General features: G+C 40.3%; 1 protein-coding gene across 2 annotated transcripts; it reads right to left on the reverse strand.

Annotated features, from left to right (window-relative positions):
• Nucleotides 1–9,853: 9,853 nt before the first annotated feature.
• Nucleotides 9,854–20,836, reverse strand: SPATA24 (spermatogenesis associated 24). 2 transcript variants are annotated; one of them, XM_039367022.1, is made up of 6 exons: nucleotides 20,676–20,836; nucleotides 15,409–15,474; nucleotides 14,999–15,129; nucleotides 12,758–12,828; nucleotides 12,372–12,474; nucleotides 9,854–10,204 (listed from the first exon to the last, which is right to left on the reverse strand). In XM_039367022.1, the coding sequence occupies exons 1-6, from the start codon at nucleotides 20,754–20,756 to the stop codon at nucleotides 10,114–10,116; spliced, it is 543 nt and encodes a 180-aa protein (XP_039222956.1). In that variant the 5' UTR covers nucleotides 20,757–20,836; the 3' UTR covers nucleotides 9,854–10,113. The 2 variants fall into 2 exon arrangements, with proteins under 2 accessions (XP_039222956.1, XP_039222954.1); XM_039367020.1 differs by having other exon boundaries at nucleotides 20,649–20,836.
• Between the last annotated feature and the right edge of the window lie 231 nt (nucleotides 20,837–21,067).

Below are 21,067 nucleotides of genomic sequence, written 5' to 3' on the forward strand. Positions count from 1 at the left end.
AACGCACAACATCACACATGTCAAAATGTAAAGGCTGGTTTCAAAATGCAACCTATTCTGAAAAGTGAACGCTTTGCAGAACATCTGTTGCCCATAAATATAATGAGTTAACATAAAATTACGGGAACCACCAGAATCTTAGGCTTGCAATCCACTAAACATTAAAGAAATGTTAGCTTTTGAATGGTGTTAACTTCATATACATACAGTTGCATAAAATAGTAGTGAGAACAAAGGGGTAAGTATCTGCAAGGATGTTGTCTCGGGATAATTTAAAAAGTCCCTTCCAGCTGTCCTTATATATCTGAAATGTCCATGAATAAGGTTATGGCTGTGAGTAACCGAATCCAGGAATTCTGCTGTACATCATCCACTCTATTAGCAAGTCATCCTGAAGATGAATAGCCTGGCTAGTCTAGTGAAGAGAAGGACGAGGGGGGACATGATAGCAGTGTTCCAATATCTAAGGGGCTGCCATAAAGAAGAGGGAGTCAACTTATTTTCCAAAGCACCAGAAGGCAAGACAAGAAGCAATGGGTAGAAACTAACCAAGGAGAGAACAAACCTAGAACTGAGGAGAAATTTCCTAACAGTGAGAACAATTAACCAGTGGAATGGCTTGCCCTCAGTCATTATGGGTGCTCCAACACTGCAAGCGTTTAATAAGAAATTGGACAACCATTTGTCTGAAATGGTATAAGGTTTCCTGCCTGAACAGGGGTTGGATTAAAAGACTTCCAAGGTCCCTTCCAACTCTGTTATTCTGTTATAGGTAATCCTCAACTTATGACCACGATTGAGCCCCAAATTTCTGTTGTTAGGTGAGACATTTGTTAAGTGAGTCTTGCCTCATTTTACGATCTTTCTTACCTCAGTTGTTAAGTGAATCACTGCAGTTGATAAGTTACTAACCCGGCTGTTAAGTGGATCTGGCTTCCCCTTTGACTTTGCTTATCTGAAGATCGCAAAAGGTGATCACATGACCCCAGGACACTGCACCCATCATAAATATGAACCAGTTGCCAAGCATCTGGATTTTTGATCACATGATGATGGAGAGATTGCAAAGGTTGTAACTGTGAAAAACGGTCATAAGACACTTTTTTCAGTGCCGTTGTAACTTTGAAGAGTCACTAAATGAACTGTTGCAAGTTGAGGACTACCTGTATTCTGTTAACCTATTTTCCAAAGTTCCAGAAGGCAAGAGAAGAAACAATGGATGGAAACTAATCAAGGAGAGAAGCAACCTGCAATTAAGGAGAAACTTTCTAACAGTGAAAACAATTAACCAGTGGAACAGCTTGCCTTCAGAAGTTGTAGGTTCTTCATCACTGGAGGGTTTTAAAAAGAGACAGGACAGCCACTTGTTGGGAATGATATGGTCGCCTGCTTGAACAAGGGGTTGGACTAGACCAGGGGTCCCCAACCTATGGGCCGTGGCCCGGGAACGGGCCACAGGCTCTTGGCCAGCAGGCTGCGGAAATGGTGCACACACACGTGAGCACGCATTCCCCCCCATTCATGCTGGTGCCCGCAGCCCTGTTTGCGCATGCACACGGGCGCGAACAGGACCGCTAGCGCCGGGTGAGTGTGTGGGCCATTTGCGCATGCACGAAGGGGGCTGCCAGCCACCACAGGGGGTGCGTGGCCATTTGCCACATGCGTGAACAGGGCCACTAGTGCTGTGCCAGTGCACGTGGCTCTGTTTTTGTGTGTGTGCGCGTGCATGCCCCAATTTGGAAGCTGCTCTCCTTCCCTCCGGGCTGCGAGCCCAGAAAGGTTCGAGACCTCTGGACTAGACCTCCAAGGTCCCTTCCAAAACTGCTATTCTGTTATACCTGAAACTCAGTGCATAATTTGCCCACTGTGTCTTCTCCATCTGGTGATTCTGCATGGCAATGGGTTTGCAGAAACTACTTCATGCACCTCCAGCCCCTTCTCCTCCTCTTTAAATCAGCCAACTGCTCAGTTTTGAATCCACCAACAGATCTACACTGCCAATGTTGATTTTAGCCTTATTTCTGAGGGCTGTGTGAAATCAAGAAATGTCCCTTCTCTCTCCTGTTACACATCGAAAGGAAAGCATTAAAAGACCTATTTTTTTTCTAGCAAGATTACCTAGAAGACATTTGGGTTATTCTTTGTTATTTACATGATTATGTGCTGGTGAAAGGGAGCTTTAGGGCAAATGGGCTTCCATCTGTGAACCATGAGGAGAAAAAAAATGTAAAAGGAAAGGAGGAAATTGGGTTTCCATTGATTTGCTGTTAACAGCCATATAAATACCAGGCCTTTGTTCCTCAGCAAAAGCAGGGGGGAAAAAAATCACTGCATGAGCCAGTTTGATATAGTGATTAAGCTGCAGATCTCGAAACCAGGCAACTATAAGTTCTAGTCCCGACTTAAACGTGAAAGGAGGCTGGGTGATTTGGGGCCAGTCTTCCCTTTTCTCTTTCAACTCCTCACAGGGTTGTTGTTGTGGGGTAAATTGAAGGAGGAAGGAATATTAGGTATGTTTGCCATCTTGAGTCAATAATAAAGGTGGATAAAAAATGTAAAAATCTAATGGTGGACTAAATCTTAAACTCAGACAGTAGACGGTTGGAATGTGGCTGTTTTTGTCTTATACTTTGTTTGCAAATGTTTTAAAAATTGTAAATTTCCTAGAGTGTAGCTGGGTGTCAGGTGGCATTACTCTTATTATAATTATATTATTATAATAACTCTGGTGGTGCAGTGGTTAGAATGCAGTATTGCAGGCTGCCCACAGCCAGGAGTTCAATCCTGACAGGGCTCAAGGTTGACTCAGCCCTCCATCCTTCTGAGGTCTGTAAAATGAGGACCTAGATTGCTGGGAGCAATAGGCTGACTCTGTAAACCGTTTAGAGAGGGTTGTAAAGCATTACGAAGTGGTAAATAAGTCTAAGTGCTATTGCAATTATCTGGTGATGAATTTTCAAGCTAAACTAGAAGGACTTCAAATAAATCAATAATTTTTGGAGGGCATGAGAAATTAGAAGAGCACATTGTGAGCATTGTCACAAAATTGTTACTGGGATAGTGGGAAACTTGACTTTCCAATTCACAAAATTAGGGAAGTGGTCAATCACAAGATAAAATATAAAGCAGCAATACGAAAGGGGAAGTAACTTGGCAAAAGAGCTAGATCAGTTACTAGGAAAAGCTGAGGCTTTAATTGCAGAATTCAGATCCCCTCTTTCTGAACAGAATCTCCTGCTCCAGTATTCACTACAAAAAGCAATTTGATGAGGCCCAGAAACTGTCAACTCAATGATTCAGACTCCGCAAATCCAAATCACGTGACTCCCATGCATAGCACAAAGAATACTCATTTCAAAGAAGTGACATAGGAAAACATTCACAGAAGCAAAATACTAACATCCACAATGGCCTACATAATGCAAACAAAAAAAACCAAAGCTGGCAAGCTCATAAATTAAATAGGCACAAAATGAAGTGGTCTCTTCATTTGGTCCACCAGTATCCTACCAGGGTCTTTGGACTACTTTGACTCTCCAGGTTGTCTTTTTTTTTCTATTTTTTTTTCGAGGCCCATGTTTGAACAAAGAACATGCATGCAGTATACTGGTATTCTGCTTCGCAGTCTCTCCCATTTGGTTTCTCCTGACAGCAGAAGCTCTTTTCAGAGGGTGTTTAATGAGATGTCCAAATTGGGACTTCTGACTTGTTACTAAGGTAGTTTTGGAAGCCGTCCCCTCCCGCTTAGCCCTTATTCCTGGTCTCCAGTCAGGACAGAAAGTTGACACTGTGACCACTTGCTGCTAGAACACTCCTGCCCTCTCCGTTCCATTTCATAGCAGGCCAAATGCTTTGCATAGAGAAGACCCCACTCACTTTCTGGTGTCTCCAGATAGGATTGAAAAAAATGTCTGTCTGAAAGTTTGAAGAGCTGCTGCCAGAAGATCAGATTGCTTCAAGAGGCATGAAATTTATGTTCCCACAAATCCATTCAGCCTGTTAGGCCTTTGTTTTTCTACTGGAAAACTGCTTGCTAATCTCCCCACCCCCTAATGCACTCTTCCTAGCTATTGTTAATTGAGTCCATCTTAGAAATGTGCCATTGTGATTGCTGCTTTTGGGGAAAAGCCCTTGATTCAAATGCTGCTGGGATGCCACCTTTGCTCAGCACAGCCAACTAGTAGAAAACCTTTGATGTGTCTCTTGGTGTATTTGTTAATAGTTTCTAAGATCAGTCTTGCCCCCCCCCCCATAGCAGCATAGCAGGAAGGATGCATGCAATACCAAGCAAGTGTCCATAAACACCCACTTGCAGAAGAAATATGTGTCAAGGCAAGCAAGTTGGACGGAGGCTAGAAATGTAGTTATGAAGGGAAGGAAGTGATGTTCTTTTTCACTCCCTGATTTTCTTAGAACATTATCATTAACTTTTGTCAGCTTTGTTGAATAAGCTTATAAACATTATTTGTTTCCTCTCCCCTCTGGCCCTCATTATTACAGAGTGGCTTGAGCCAACAATGATCATCAAGCTCTTTTCAGTGCTAGTTGAACAATTATCTGGTCACAAGCAGAACATGCCACCTTATTTATTTATTTATTTCATGTAAATGTCACAGAGCAACTCTGGGTAGTGCACAATTAAAAACATAAAAACCATATAAATACTATGTTTCAAAAGGAGGCAGATAAAACAGAAATAGAATATTGCAATTAACGCTAGTATTAAAAAAAAAACTATATTCCAGTAGGAGGCAGTTAAAAACAGAAATACTGTGTTTCCCCGAAAATAAGACCGGGTCTTATTTTGCCTCCAAAAGAGGTACCAGGTCTTATTTTTGGGGTAGGCCTTACCTCACCTCTGGCACCGACAGCCCCAAATAGCCAGTCCACTTCTTCTGGGGCCGAAGTTCTGCAGCTGCATTCAGGCCGGCATTTTGCAGTCAAGCCTTTCCAGAAGGCCTAAGCAACCACGTACCGAGCTATGGATTCAATCCATAGCTTGGTGCTCAGCTGCTGAGGTCTTGCAGAACTGAGCTATGGATTGAATCCGTCGCTCAGTTCCACAGGCCTTCTGAAAAGCCCTGTGGCTGAGAAATGCCCTGGCTGCAGAAGAGGCCTCAGAAGAAGTGGGCCAGCAAGGAGAGGCCTGGCTGGAAGGTAAGTAGTTTGATTTTTAGGTGTGTGCCTCGCCCCAAAACTAGGGCTTATTTTGGGGGTAGGGCTTATATTAGGCCTACCCCCAAAAATCAAGGTAGGGCTTATTTTTTGTGTAGGCTTTACTTTTGGGGAAACACAGTACAATACTATAATTAACATTAAAGACGCAGAAGGGGAGGGCCTTTCAAGGCCCTAACCAATCCCAAGGTTGTGTGCCTTCTGTAAGCCTCAAGCAAATCTGCAGAGCCAGGTCTTCAGATATTTCCAAAAGGCCAAGAGATTAGAAACCTGCATTACCTCTTGTCATCAAAGTCCTGCCTTTTTTTCACAAGGACCCTCTTATAAAGGTTTTATCACCTACTTAGGAGTACCGCAACACTACAGATGAACCGCACTCCATATGGAGAGAGGAGTTTTCTGTCGCTATTCTTTTCTTTAATTAATCATATTTTATAATTTCAGATCAAGTCAGTGGAACAAGGAAAGAAATCTGGCACGGTTGGTTACAGAAAGAATGGGGATAGCTTGCTGTGGCTATTTGCTCCTTTATTGTGTTTTTGAACTTCTATTATTTTCTCAGAGCCCAATGGTGGATATTTAAGCTGATTTATTGTTTGAACTGGGAAAATCATAGGTCATTACCAACAACTCTCATCCCTGGATGCCATGCGGTTTTCATGTCAGGCAAAACAATAGGAATAGTAACAAATTGCCACTTACCTATGTACAGCACTTGGAAAAGTTCCTACTGTGACAGCTGAGAGAGCAAGTTCAACCTGACAGTTGTCACTTGGAGGATTGGATTCAACTAGTATGGGGTGGGGCAGGAAGAAGCCATACAAGCTGTGCTCCTTTGGTCTACAAAGGCTCTGAGAGTGCAAATATCCAATTTGCTAAACAGAGCTCTTCGTTATACTGTATTTGACTTGTCGTATATGGCAAAAAGGAAAATTTATCTCATTCAAAGAAAGGATGTTTTATGTCCTACCTTTTACTGTTTTTACAACAGTAAAAACATACTAAAAAGATAGAAAAATAAAGAATAGAAGGTGCAGAAAAAAATAAATAAAAATAAAAGAAATATATAAATCAGTCATTTATTTGTCACAAGTATATTTAGTAACCAACCACTTCCTCTTAAAATACTACAAATAATCTCTTCTTCCCATATGCCATTTCTGATCTATAAACAAATCCATAAAGCATTGTTATTTCAATCCTGGTATCAGCAGATGTCTATTGAAGATTAGCAGAAATAATTATGTATCTAGTTTAACCTTGATCACATAAAGCAACTTCATATTTATTCATTATGTTTCTAATAATCTTAATCCTTAGTCCATTCAAATGTCATAGAATTTGTCTGTGGAGATTCTCAGTCATCCAGGTCATAGTTGTCTCAAAAGTGTTTTTTTTCTTCTTCAAAAGGCAAGTGGACTGTTTTTTTCTTGAGAAGGAAGAAAAAAAACATTTTGTTTCTCATCCAAGAAGCTCATCAGAACTTCTCATCAGAACTGATGAAGTATCTTGGATGAAATACAAAATGTTTTCTTCTTTTTCCTCATGGAAAAAACAGTCCAGTTGCCTTTTGGGGGAAAAAGCACCTTTGATTCATAGAATCTGATTTCTTTTCATTTTTTCTTTGTCTCTTCTCACAAAATTCTTCAAAATTTTAACAAACATCTTTTGTAAATCCAACATGGGAAAATTATCCAGTGACTCTCATGGTTTATTGTTTGTATATTTTTAATTATTAAAACATCAGCTGCTTTCTTTTGTATGTCTGGTGTAGCATCTTTTTCCATATCACTCTTGTAGCCTGTCATTTATTAATCCCTTTCAACTCAGTCTTGATCTTGTCAAGTAAAACTTGTTCCTCTTCTATAACATTTTTAGACAGTTTCTCCATAGATATAGATGTCTCTATTGATAATATTAATTCATTTCTGAATCAATTTTTTAAAAATATCCTTTAATATGTCTAGTGTTAGAATATTTTGCTTAATTCTGCAATTTTAAGTTTATGTGTTCTCCTTTAATTGTAATCTTTACTTCCCTCTAGTGTCCAATTTTTAAAATCTGCCTTTTTTAAAATTCAAAAGAGAAATATTTTGCTCTGGGAAGAATTTTTTATAATTCATTTCAAAATCATCTTTCAGATTTACCTGGACTCTTAGTCCATTTATAACTTTCAAAAAGTAAAATGTTAATCTCCCCTTTGTTGTTTATTAAAAATTGTTTTTAAGTTCTTAAAGTTGTACTTAAAACTTTCTTTAGCCAAGCATTGAAGGAAATTCACCCAGTTCACTCAAACTGAGAAGAACAAATACATATTGGAAGGCAGGGGCAAGCCATTTCTTTCTGGCTAAAACTAGATGGACATTCCATATAAACACAGAGTCAAGCTGGAGTCTTCGCCTTTTTTAAATAATGGAAACAGTGCATAGAATATTAATCCTATTTTGAACGCTCATAAAATAGCTTTAAAAAAATCCCTTTGGATTACTTAGGCTAAATTTTATTCGCCTGGACTGAGGAAATTTCAAGCATTCCTACATACTTTCCATGTTATCTTCTATTTAATTTCTCATGTTACGCTTTGTCACTGTGACTGATTAATTTTTCATTTACAAGTACCGAAGATGTTTCTCATGGCAAAGATGAATGTTTCTTCCAAACTGTACCAGAACGAAACTTCTATTGATAAGTGGTTGCTAAATTAAGATGTTTAATATTACCACTGAAACTACTCGGACTACTAGTACAATGTGAGTTCTTGTAAATGTTTCAGCATCTAAATGTCATGTGGCTTTGTTGATCCAATTTCCCAAACATCACTTCAGGACTGAAATGTAGCCAAGATAATTTACTGAAGTTTACCTGACACTGATTGAAATGGCTAATTCACAGTGGAGAGATCCAATCTGTTTGTTCCTAAAAAGGGGACCAGAAAGATTTCAGCTTGAGCTAAAAGATGGCTTTCAAGCCTTATATAAAATATCCCTCTTACATTCAATATCCACAAAAATAGGAGATCTTATTTTTTTTCTTTCTCTTCAAACCAACCAGCAGGTAAACATATCTATGTGTATATGAATTTCCAACACGTGGAATGTGACACAACAGGCTGCACTTAGTGAAAACTATAGCAAAGTAGGTAATTTTTCTTTTTCAAAAAGGGACAGCAAAGGAACAGCAGCAGGTGCTAATCCACTACTGTACAGCCATGCCAAGATCATGCTACTGATACTCTGGGTCAGATCAGTTCACTAACGGAGCTAAATTTAAAGTCTTGGGGATACACACCCACACCCACACCCACATATATACATACATATACAAACACACACACACACACACACACACACACGATAAAAATCCTCAATCTCTGGGAAGGATATAAGCCAGCTGTTTATTGTTAAAAAGGTAAAACAATAAAAACAACTATTTACAATACTAAAAACAATCTAAGCTTTTGCTGGTCCACTGCCAGCGTCATTAGAGTGAGAGTCGGAGATGGGGAGGTTTCCTTATAAACCTTGCTAACTCAGTTTCTTGCCCATTGACCTGGTGATAGGGCCATCCGTCCTAATTCATCGTAACTGCCTTAATTGTCCCGCCTCCCCTCGTTTGCATTCCAACTCCTCAGCCTTTTCCTCCCCCTGTGAAGCTGGAATGCAAATGAGGGGAGGTGAGACAATTAAGGCAGTTACAATCAATTAGGACGGATGGCCCTATCACCAGGTCAATGGGCAAGAAACTGAGTTAGCAAGGTTTATAAGGAAACCTCCCCACCCCCGACTCTCACTCTGATGACGCTGGCAGTGGATCAACGAAAGCTTAGGTTGTTTTTAGTACTGTAAATAGTTGTTTTTATTGTTTTACCTTTTTAACAATAAACAGCTGGTTTATATCCTTCCCAGAATTCAAGGATTTTTATCATTGTACAGATATGCCTGGGATTCGTATTTTTAGTTATTAAGGACGTGTGTGTGTGTGTGTGTGTGTAAATCTCACCACAATTTAAGGTAAACACAATATACCAACTGAGGTTTTGAAGCTGCATTGCCAAAAACCAGAATCCAAAATGTTACGCAGAATTGTTCTCAACTCCCATAACAACTCAGCTATTCATATAAATCAGGGATGTAAGGTCTAAATAAGCTGGAAGGACCAATTTATGGGGATCATATTTGGAATAAATGCCAGGTGGTGGACATTTACTGGGAAAAGAGCCAGCGGAGACTAAACTGAAATTGACCATTTCTGTTTGGAGCAGGTTTCACTTTCTGTTCTCTCCGTTAGGTATCTATAACATACATTATAAGGTTTGGTAAATGAAGTAGCTTAAGCCAAAATATATTACTTTTCCAATGTATGGTGTCTCCAGAATAGGGCATATCTCCAGGAGATGTAATCTGGACATGGCTGATTACCTTAATCACAAGAACCTCTTTTCCAACATGGAGAAAATTAGAAAGTATTTGTGATAATCTGTGAACTATTATACTTAAATTACCTTCTCATAATTAGCTCTTAATATTTGCCTAGCTGATTCTTCCTCATCTATAGAACTTTTCAAATCTGCAGAATTTTTCAAGTCTTTTCCAGAGGTAATGAAGCTCATTTTTAGTGCAACACTTCTAATTTAATTATTCATATATTTCACACAACATAACGAATTGGGATAGGATAGTCTTATTGGTTTATTGCCCTTCCCACCATTAATTATGTTCCTTGATAGGAATCAAAACAGAACATTCAAACAATAGCAGGTCATTTCACAATAGCTGTGTTGTATTCCCACTGTTTTAGACAAATGCATAAATGAAGGATATCCAATTTTGGCCCAATAAAAAGAATGAGAAATGAAATGTTGATATTTTGTGAATTTTTCAGTGAGAAAACCTGGGAAAAGCAGTCCTAAACTAGTAATTTAAGGAAATGCTCCTATAGTTACTTTTTTTTTCCCTTGGGCCTTTTTCTAAGCACATTTGCTATGTAACTTTCTTGTTGCATCTGTATCTTGTATTCAGATGCTTGTTTCCTGCAAAACAACAAGAATAATACACAACCATTAACAATATGGCAAGAGCCCCTACTACCTCTGTTGGTGTCAGATCAGATCGGTATCCAGACTGAATATGATGTGTTGAATAAGTCAAAGAAATAAATGGATGAATATACCCATACAAAGTCCTGCCCAATATACATATAGTTGAAAATATTAATTACTACTTCTACTTCAAAGAAACAATATATAGGTGCTTTGCCAGTAATGGAGCTGGTTTAGATGTCATAATAATCATACATTATTGGGAAAGGAAGGAAGGAGGGAGGGAGGGAGGGAAGGAAGGAAGGAAGGGAGGGAGGGAGGAAGGAAAGAAGGAAGGAAGGAAGGAAGGAAGGAAGGAAGGAAGGAAGGAAGGAAAGAATTACAGCAATCCTTCAACTCCTAGGCTTGATACATCGTATTTGCCCTTGCTTTGATATGACTGCTAAGAGGCTCACCCTTTTCTATTGATTTTGTTCAATTGCAGCGTCTAAGGAAACCAGATGAACTGTGTTTAATTTAGCCACTTTCTTAAAGTATAACTTCATAACATTTGGCAATTTTGAATTAAATATCACCTCATGGCTATACCAAAGAAAGGGGAAGAGCATACTTGTTAAAACCATGTAATATCAAAACAGGCCTAGAACCTCTGAAAACAAACTGGAGGTTATCAAAAGAAAAGCAGATAGAAATGAAGTGAAACGAATGAAAAGCAGGAAATTTAGTTAGGAAACTAACAATGGATATAAATCAGATACAGCAAGGAAGCAGGAATATTATGATCCATTAAATATTACATCTGCTTTTTCTTTGGTTTACCTATTGAGAACTAAGGAACTAACAAACAGAGGGCAATCTGAAATCAAACAACATACATATAACGATTAAAATTAAAGGAAATTGATTATATCAAGAGGAAAATTCAACCATGCTACCTATAGGAACTGAGATGGAGCAGGCAGAAACTGTGGTTGGGGGGATGTGCTGGACTAGCCAATTAGATGAGAACTCTATGTTAGAATGTTTGGCATTTAAAGGGTTAGATACTGTTTACTTAAGAGATGGCTTATGGGTAATGTAGTTTTAGCTGTTCAGTGAATACTATGTTTAACAAGTCAGTGGGAAGGGGCCACTAAATTCATCACAGGATATCCTGGCTATGTGACAGCTTGTAAAAGAAATCTTTGTGAAGACAGACATGAGGTGATGTGTCCCATAAGAGCCATGGGGGTGAGTCTATCGTTAAATTTTCACCAAAAGAATGGAGAAGGTCATGATATGTTCATCAGAAGAACTCTTCTTGACTGTAAGTTATTGATTGAGATTCCTGTCAAATAAATGATCTAATATTATCCCGTTCTTTGGTGTTTATCTATTTGAGAAGAACAGGATTAAAGCAGAAATCTTGTTTGGACCATCTTGTGAGCCATTTATGCCTATTCCTGGATTGGGAAGCTTTGCTCACAGTCATCCTGGTTGGATTACTACAATCTGCTCTATATGGGGCTGCCCCTGAACACCACTCAGAAGTTACAACAGGTCTAACATGCTGCAGCTCCAGTTGCTCTCTGTTCATTATTAAAAAGATTATTATGTAAACCTCTTCATTTTTAATGACTTCTTTGCTCTTCTTTGCCTTGATTCAGATTAGTTTCCTGCTTTTCCTTCAAGGAACTTGAGGCAATGTAGCTTGTAAGTACACAATATTGGACATCTCTCTGTTTGCCATATTGTTGCAAGATGAACTGCACTGGCTCCCAGCTTCTTTCCAGCTGCAATTCAACCTTTAAGGCCCCACATTGCATAAAGCCAGATTATTTATGAGGCTGCCTCTCTCTGTGGCTATCTGCCCATCCCACTAGCCCAGGGGTAGGCAACCTTGGTTCTTTTATGACTTGTGGACTTCAACTCCCAGAATTCCTGAGCCAGCATGGCTGGCTCAGGAATTCTGGGAGTTGAAGTCCACAAGTCATAAAAGAGCCAAGGTTGCCTACCCCTTGACTAATGGGATATGTTCTAAGATGGGCAGCCATACAAATATTTTAAATAAATAAATAAATACAATTTCACTGAATTTGCTAAAGTATTTTAAAGTTATTTGTCTCCTGCTGAAGTTAACAATGAATAAGAGAAGGAAATCTCAGCTTGAGGTACTTACTCTAAGATTCGGTTTTGCTTGTTGATGAAGCAGTGCAATGCCTTGATTTCATTTTCTTTGCAGCTTAGAATATTTTCCTGCTTCTGAATATGGGTTTCAATTTCTATAAAGGGAAGTTGGGAGCCATTTAGCTTTCCTCTTCCTAAGTCTCAAGATCCACTTAGGGGTTTCAATGAGATCTGTTTCACCTCCTAACGCTCAACGTGCCCTTAGAATCCCAGGACCTTACATAGCACATTTTAAGAGTTGTGTACCTAAAAAAATTAAGCAGACCGATCATATTGCAATATAGATGTTTTTTGAAAGCTTGCATTTAGAAGTGTTTTTCTAAAAAAAAAAAAAGATCAATGTGCCCTTCAAACCTTTCAAATTTCTGTTGAACTTACCTGTACATTTGCTTATAAGTTTGTCTTTCTGAAGTGACTGTTTTAGAAGTTTACTCTTTATTTGAGAAAGTCTACAAGACAAGTAACAATGAATCAGTTTTATTTACATATTTGATGCACTGACTAGCATTATTAACTACAGTAGAAATAGGGACTCCAAGCATTCATATTTTGGGTCACATGAATTGTAACATATACCACTTAGAATTTACCAGTTTCATGTCTGAAACTATCGAATTGTCTGACCTGCAGAGCAATGTGAGTTACAGTTAATCCTCAACTTACAGTCCTAATCGAGCCCTGGAATCATGGTCTTAAGTCAGTGGTTCTCAACCTTTTTAATGTCACGACCTCCAACTGGTCGTAAGTCGAGGACAACTCAACCGGTCGTAAGTCGAGGACTATTGGCTTTTGAAAGCCAATAGAATTAGACTCTATTCTATTGGCTTTCAAAAGCCAATAGAATAAAAGGGAGTAGCACAGGTAAGGAAAAGGGGGAAAAAATGGCGGACTGCGTTGTTTGGCGACCCCCGTGAAATGGTCGTTTGACCCCAAATGGGGTCCCAACCCACAGATTGAGAACCACTGTCTTAAGTCATGCTGGTTGTTTAAGTGGGTCATCCTGGGACTGACCCAATATTTGTTTGTTCAATTGCTATGGCTGCCCATTTCAGTCAATGATGCGGGTGGCTTACAACTGAAAAAATATATATTACCTTAAAAATATTAAAAACATTTTAAAACAATAAAATGGTAAAACCAATAAAAACCATTCAAAACATACAAATTAAACATACATAGGAGCAAGATGCTTGGCTCCTTAGCAGTATAGCAGGAAGCAGAGCCCTTGACACATCCAGCAGCACCTCAGCCTCAGGAACATAGCCAGGATTTTGAGCCTTATGAAAGGCTAACAGGGTTGAGGTTGTTCTAATCCAGGGGTCTTCAAACTTGGCCCTTTTATGACTTGTGGACTTCAACTCCCAGAATTCCTCAGCCAGCATGCCTGGCTGAGAAATTCTGGAAGCTGAAGTCCACAAGTCATAAAAGGGCCATGTTTGAAGACCCCTGTTCTAATATCTGAAGAGAGGATGTTCCATAGAGCAGGGGCCACTGTGGGGAAAAAGCTCATTTTCTTTGGCTGACAGGATCTACCGCATGCCTATTCTGTCTGACCTGGTTGGATGGATATGCTTGAAAAAAGGGAATCCCTCAGGTACTTTGGTCCCAAGCCACGTAAGGATTTAAAAGTAACACCAGCCCCATGAATTGCACCTGGAAACACACCAGTAATGAGTGCAGCTCATGCAGGAATGGTGTTACATGTGCCATGTATCTGGCACTTTTTACTACTCGTACGACCCCATTCGGCACCAGTTGGGAGTTTCTAAATGGTCTTCAGGGGCAGCCCCATGTACAGCATGTTACAGTAGTCTACTGTGGAAGTTACAAGGGTGGGAGTTATTATGAGCAGGGCCTCTCTCGGTACTCCTGGCCCTGGACTCCCTTTAAGCTTCTGCCATTCATTTTATATATGTGCAATGTGTATTTCATATGTGCAATGTCACATTGTAGCGATTCAAATTCACATGGAGTTCTTTGTAGCATTGAGTATTGTTGCACATAGTTGTAATAAGTTAATTCTTTTAATATGTGACTCCTAATATGGGCATTGCCCAATGGCTGTATCCAGAAAGAGTTTGTCAACAGGTTTGGTTTAATAAACAGGGACTATTCATTACTGTGTGATTATTATTGACAGAAATATTATTTAAGATAGTATTTATTAAATTATTTTCATACAATACATATTTTGGAAGGGTGTCGATGAACAATCGGGTACATCCTGAAAGGGTTGGTGAGTTGAAGAGTTTGGGGTCTAGTCTAACCTCAATAGTAGCCAACAACATTCCACATTCCTGAACTTCATTATAAGTTTTAAATCTGCTGGTAATTTTTCCAAAAATAAATAGCCTAGGGATTTAATGCAATTAACTATGCTCAGGTTTATTGAATCCCGTGACTGAAGTGGCCCTAACTTTGCATACCTTCAGATTTTGTTTTTTCCAGCATTTAGATGATTGTAGCTGCTGCCAGCAAGATCAGCAGGTGAGAGAAGGGCAAGGGCTGGCTCCTATAAAGACAGACTACGCGTATGTAATGACTCATTTAAAGAGGGTAAAATAAAACTGTAAAACCAATTCCATTCATAGGGTTTCCCCCACTCAGTTACGAGCTTACGCCTTGTCAAATGCTTGTTTCTCCCACTCAAGTTGTTTGCAGAAAATATCAGTCTCTCCTAGGGCAAACTGCAGGCGTTCAGATGTTATAGCTAGGGTATTCTTTGTCTCTGCATGTTCTTTCTTTTCTTTCTGCAAATTAAAGTGCAATTGAAGAATTGGTGGTATAGATTAAATGTTAACCAGCATGTATCGTATTTGTTCTCACCAACTTTCAAGTACTCAGGTAACTCTGAAACCATTATAATCTTACAGTGTAATTCTTACCATCCGAAACAGTAACAATACATGTAAAGTTTACCTGACATCTAGGATACAGCTCTTTCAGAATCAGAGAATTTTTTCTTATCTCTGCCTTGTTTTTACACAAGAAAAGAAAGATCACAGGTTAGTAACTGAAAGCTTACGCACCTCTAGTTTCTTCACAACCGCATCATATTCCTCCTTATTTACTGAGTTCTCTTTCTGTATGTTTATCTATAAAAAAGTTACATCTTGTAAATAATTATTTGTATGCAAGAATCTTATAATTAGATCAGCTCTCAACTTTATGCAGTTAGATGTCTTGAGCCGAGTATACTTAAGCCCATCGAAATATAAAATCAATCTATTTCAAAAATTGTTATCTATTTTAAATTACTACAGCTATGTTAGAACAACATGGCTGCTTAGGAATCTGTTACTCCAGGGAATTAACCGTCCGGTTGGAAGTGCATGACTTGGGATGTTTCTTTCAGTTGTCCTCATGGCCTTTTAACTCTGATAGTATGTGCAAAGGAAGCTGCATTATCCTTTTTTAATTTTATTTTCATTAGCACGCACACACACACACACACACACACACAAAATATCTGCAATTTGTCTGAGTGACCAGTTCATCTTAGGTATCTGGAATAGAGTCTAAATGTGTCCTATAGGCTATTGCGAGGTTGTAAGAATGACAAAACATGCTGAAATGATTACTGTTTCCAGAGGTCTGTTTCTAGCAATGGCTATCATACTCTGGCCTTTTCCCATTCTGTCATCCCTTATGTGTGAGACAGAATTCACAGTCATCAATCATCTTTGGCAACAAGTTGAAGGATAGGTCACAGCCTCTGAATGCAACTCTTCTATTATTGATTGTGACTTGTAATCGACAACAAAGATGCTTAGGGGACTGGAGGCTAAAACATATAAGGAACAGTTACTGGAATTGCATATGTCTAGTCTAATGAAGAGAAGGACGAGGGGGGACATGATAGCAGTGTTCCAATATCTCAGGGGCTACCACAAAGAAGAGGGAGTCAAGCTATTTTCCAAGGCGCCTGAAGGCAGGACAAGAAGCAAAAGGATGGAAACTAATCAAGGAGAGAAGCAGCCTAGAACTAAGGAGAAACTTCCTGACAGTTAATACAATTAACCAATGGAACAACCTGCCTCCAGAAGCGGTAAATGCTCCAACACTGGAAGTTTTTAAGAAGAGACTGAACAGCCATTTGTCTGAAATGGTGTAGGGTTTCGTGCCTGAGCAAGGGGTTCAACTTGATGACCTCCAAGGTCCCTTCCAACTTTTTTTTTAATTATTATTATTATGGATCATCGCACAGTCAGCCAGATGTTCAGACTGGATTTGGCATTTTTGTCCACCTATCGAGTTCTTACCCAGGACCTGGGATAGGCACATGTGGATGTTTGATTATTATTATTATTATGGATCATCGCACAGTCAGCCAGATGTTCAGACTGGATTTGGCATTTTGTCTACCTATCGAGTCCTTACCCAGGACCTGGGATAGGCAGATATGGATGTTTTATGGTATTACATTATTATTATTATATTATAATAATAATATACTGGACTCTTTTAACAAAATGCACAGTGAAATACTCTATATTTAGGACCCCTTTTGGAAGACTTAATTCTATTGCCTACCCATTGGATTTTCCAGTTCTTCCCTAATAGCTAGCATTAAAAATATTTCCTGCTGAAATGGTCTACACCAGGGGTAGGCAACTTCGACTCTTTTATAACTCATGGACTAGCATAGCTAACTCAGGAATTCTGGGAGTTGAAATCCATGAGTCATAAAAGAGCCGAGGTTGCCTACCCCTGGTCTACACCCAGGCTTGAGTTTCCAGAAAAGGAAATCAGCATTAAATTTGTTGTCCCTATTGTCAACCACTACGCTATCTGTTTCGAGTCACTGTGATCACACCTGGTGCTCTCCAAGGCAAGAAGTGGAGAAAAAAAATTCTAGCAGATTTTCCAATGCTACTTTAACCCTGAAACAGTTCAGCTAAGGGCAACCTAAGCCAGTTCTAAAGGACTAGGGTCATGATCAAGAGAAAATATCATGCAGATTTCATCAAACAAAAGGACAAGTTAGATATAAATAGAGAAGATCCTGTGCTCACAAGATATACTGTAATGTTTTAAGATACGTCTGGCCAGGCATCTTCAAACCTGGCCCTTTTATGATTTGTGGATTTCAACTCCCAGAATTCCTCAGCCAGCCACAAGTCATATAAAAGGGCCAAGTTTGAAGACCCCTGGTCTGGGCATTTGTTCATTTTGGCATTCCTCACGATTATTATCATTTATTAAATTTATATGGTACACAGCTCACAATTCAAGGCATCTCTGAGTGGCTTACAAAATAATAAAACATATGAACATAAAAATCATTATAAAAACAGTTTAAAATGACAAAAGATTAAAACAAGCTACAGGTAAAGCTCGAATTACAACTACAATTGAGCCCAGAATTTATGTGAGAAATTTCTAAGTGAGAAATTTGTTAAGTGACTTTTGCCCCATTTTACGACTTTTCTTGCCACATTTGTTAAGTGAATCACTGCAGTTGTTAAATTAGTAACACAGTTGTTAAATGAATCTGGCTTCCCCATTGACTTTGCTTGACAGAAGGTCACAAAAGATGATTTCATTACTCCGGGACACTGCAACCGTCATAAATATGAACTAGTTGTCAAGCATTCGAATGTAAATCACATGACCATGGGAATGCTGCAACAGTCATTAGTGTGAAAAATGGTTATAAGTCACTTTTTTCAATGTTGTTGTAACTTCAAACGGTCACTCAGTGAGCTGTGGTGACTTGAGGGCCACCTGTAAAATAATTACAGGTTTGGAGTGGAGAAGTGGTGGTGCCTTCTCTGTTACTGCATCAACCACCTCAGCCAACAGCTTCTCTTTCAGGGCCCCGTGCTAAGTTTTAAGGCTTTTTTCTGAAGGCTAGGAAAGTGGAGTGGATCTCACCTCCCACCGCAAGATGTTCCAAAGGGCAGCGGCCATGAAAGAAAAGGCTTTTCTCCTGGATCCCATTAGCTGCAATTCCTTGGCTGATGGGGTTTGCAATTGGCCTCTTCTGCCAGCATGAGCGGGGAGGGCAAATCCCATTGGAGCAAGGCAGATCCTCAGATATTCCGGACCCATGCCACAGAGGACTTTAAGGATAATGACCAGCACCTTGAATTGAACTTGGAAGCAGATCCGCAGTCAGTGCAGTTTGCGTAACAGCGGTATAGCATGTGCCACCCTAGTGGCCTCCAAAACTGTCCACACTGCTGCATTGTGGACCAACTGTAGCTTCCAGATATTCTTCAAGGGTCACCTCATATAAAGCACGTTGCAATAATCCAAATGGAAAATGACCAGGGCAAGAGTGACTGAGGACAGGGCCTCACAATTCAGAGCCCCTACAGCCCCCAGGCATCACAAGAGGGCAGCTACAGCATCACTTGGGTCACTAGGGGGGGAGATGCTTTGATGATATCTCATCCCATGGTCAGCCAGCGGTTTCATGTAAATGTCAAAAAGGAATGATAAGAGAATCGAGCCCTGTGGCATCCCACAAAGGAATGCCATGGGTTGGACCTCTTATTGTTTATCAACACTGAATGGAACCAGCCACAGAAACTGAACCAGTGCAATATTGCACTGCCCTGTCTCAAATCCTGCAGCTGGTCTAAAAGGATATCATGGTTAGTAGTGGCAAGAGGTCAAGGAGGCCAAGGATGGATGCACTATCCCCATCCCGCTCTCACCCGACATCACTGACAAGCACAACCAATGCAGCCAATTGACTGAAGCAGTGGGAAAGTTTGAGATGATGCTCTCCTCTCAGCAAAAACAAATCAACATCTGTGTATAGTGCTACTGTGTCAGGTAGTTACAGGGCTTCCTGCTCCTTTCCTGGCCAGACCCAAGCGACTTCCAGGCTGCTGCTTGGCCGATATTTTCAAATATGCAGGGACTAAAAGCTCCAAACTTCTGAATTCAGCTTTCTCACAGTCCAACACATCTGGAAACGCGAGAGATTGACGGAAGCTGCCCAACACAATGCTTGAAGCATTGTTAGAGACCCCACCCGCCCACTTTACATTTTCTGTTGCTCCCCTCTGGGAGGAGGTTTCTAAGTAGTTCCAGCAGGACTACCAGATTCTGTAATAGCCTTGTTCCCTATGCTGTCTGTCTGGTAAACTCACAAGATTCGTTTTTCTCACATATACACGTGTACATCTGAACGAGACTCTGTTGTTTCTCTGTGTCACAGAGCATATAATAATAGTAAAGTTGGAAGGGACCTTGGAGGTCATCTAGTCCAACCCCCTACTCAGGCAGGAAACCTTATACTATTTCAGACAAATGGCTGTCCAGTCTCTTCTTAAAAACCTCCAGTGTTGGAGCATTCACCGTTTCTGGAGGCAGGTTGTTCCACTGGTTAATTGTTCTGTCAGGAAGTTTCTCCTTAGTTCTAGGTTGCTTCTCTCCTTGCTTAGTTTCCACCCATTGCTTCTTTTCTTGCCTTCAGGCTCCCTGGAAAACAGCTTGACACCCTCCTCTTTGTGGCAGCCCGAGATATTGGAACACTGCTATCATGTCCCCCCTCTCCTTCTCTTCGTTAAACTAGACATACCGAATTCCAGCAGCCGTTCCTTATATGCTTTAGTGTCCAGTCCCCTAATCATCTTTGTTGCTCTTCTCTGTACTCTTTCTGGAGTCTCAACATCTTTTTTATATCGTGGTGACCAAAACTGGATGCAGTATTCCAAGTGTGGCCTTATCAAGTGGTATTAAAACTTCACGTGATCTTGATTCTACCCCTCTGTTAATGCAGCCTAGCACTGTGTTGGCCTTTTTGGCAGCTGCAGCACACTGCTGACAATCATTTAGGTCAGTGGTTCTCAACCTGTGGGTCGGAACCCCATTTGGGGTCGAATGACCATTTCACGGGGGTCACCAAACCATGCTGTCCGCCATTTTTTTCCTTTTTCCCTAGCTGTCCTACTCCCTCTTATTGGTGGCCACACCCACTTGGGGGTCACCACAACATGGGGAACTGTATTATGGGGTCACGGCATTAGAAAGGTTGAGAATCACTGATTTAGGTGATTGTCCACTAGGACTCCGAGGTCCCTCTCAGTTACTACTATTGAGCATACGTTGGTATATACAATTTTTTGTCATATTTATGTAGTGTACATTGGAGGTGGTGACCCTTTTGAGAGCTGTATGCAACGAAATTTCGTTTTAATGTACGCTGATTAATGTACATTTAAAGTGACAATAAAGTTTGTATTGTATTGTATTGTAAAACACGAAGAGTAGCTCTCCGCATTGCGCGCCCCCCCCCCAACTCTCGCCCAACCTCTCGTCTCAGTTTGTCCAGTGAAACCTCTTGGACCTCGATCAGATCTCGCAACCGTTGGACAACCGCGGACGACGCCACTGAGTGCCGGGTTCCTCCTCCGGCCATTCTAAGCTCGGTCCCAGCGCCTCAGTCTCAGAGCTGTCCCTACAGATACTGTTCTGCGACGCTCCACGCCAAATAACCGGGAGAGATGCGACTTCTCCTCCTTTTGAATACTCACGAGGGAGTTGCTATTGGCTGAAGGCACGAAACTCCTCCTCTCCGTTCGAAAATGGAACTCTTCGGGGTCGTAAAGGGAAAGGCCGAATTTGGGCAAAGTATAGTTCAGGGGTAGGCAACCCCCGGCTCTTTTATGACTCTGGACTTCAACTCCCAGAATTCCTGAGTCAGCATAGCTGACTCAGGAATTCTGGGAG

Source organism: Crotalus tigris, unplaced genomic scaffold (genome assembly GCF_016545835.1).
Source record: "Crotalus tigris isolate CLP2741 ecotype Arizona unplaced genomic scaffold, ASM1654583v1 scf7180000020523.1239640, whole genome shotgun sequence".
Lineage (NCBI taxonomy): Eukaryota > Metazoa > Chordata > Lepidosauria > Squamata > Viperidae > Crotalus > Crotalus tigris.

What these genes read in the sequence shown, in the direction of transcription:
- SPATA24 (XM_039367020.1), bottom strand. Translation starts at nt 20,756, where the DNA reads ATGGCCGGAGGAGGAACCCGGCACTCAGTGGCGTCGTCCGCGGTTGTC. An exon ending in CGGTTGTGAAGAAACTAGAG is followed by an intron (nt 15,130 to 15,408) that starts GTGCGTAAGCTT and finishes TTTAATTTGCAG; the next exon opens with AAAGAAAAGAAAGAACATGC. An exon ending in ACTTATAAGCAAATGTACAG is followed by an intron (nt 12,475 to 12,757) that starts GTAAGTTCAACA and finishes TTCCCTTTATAG; the next exon opens with AAATTGAAACCCATATTCAG.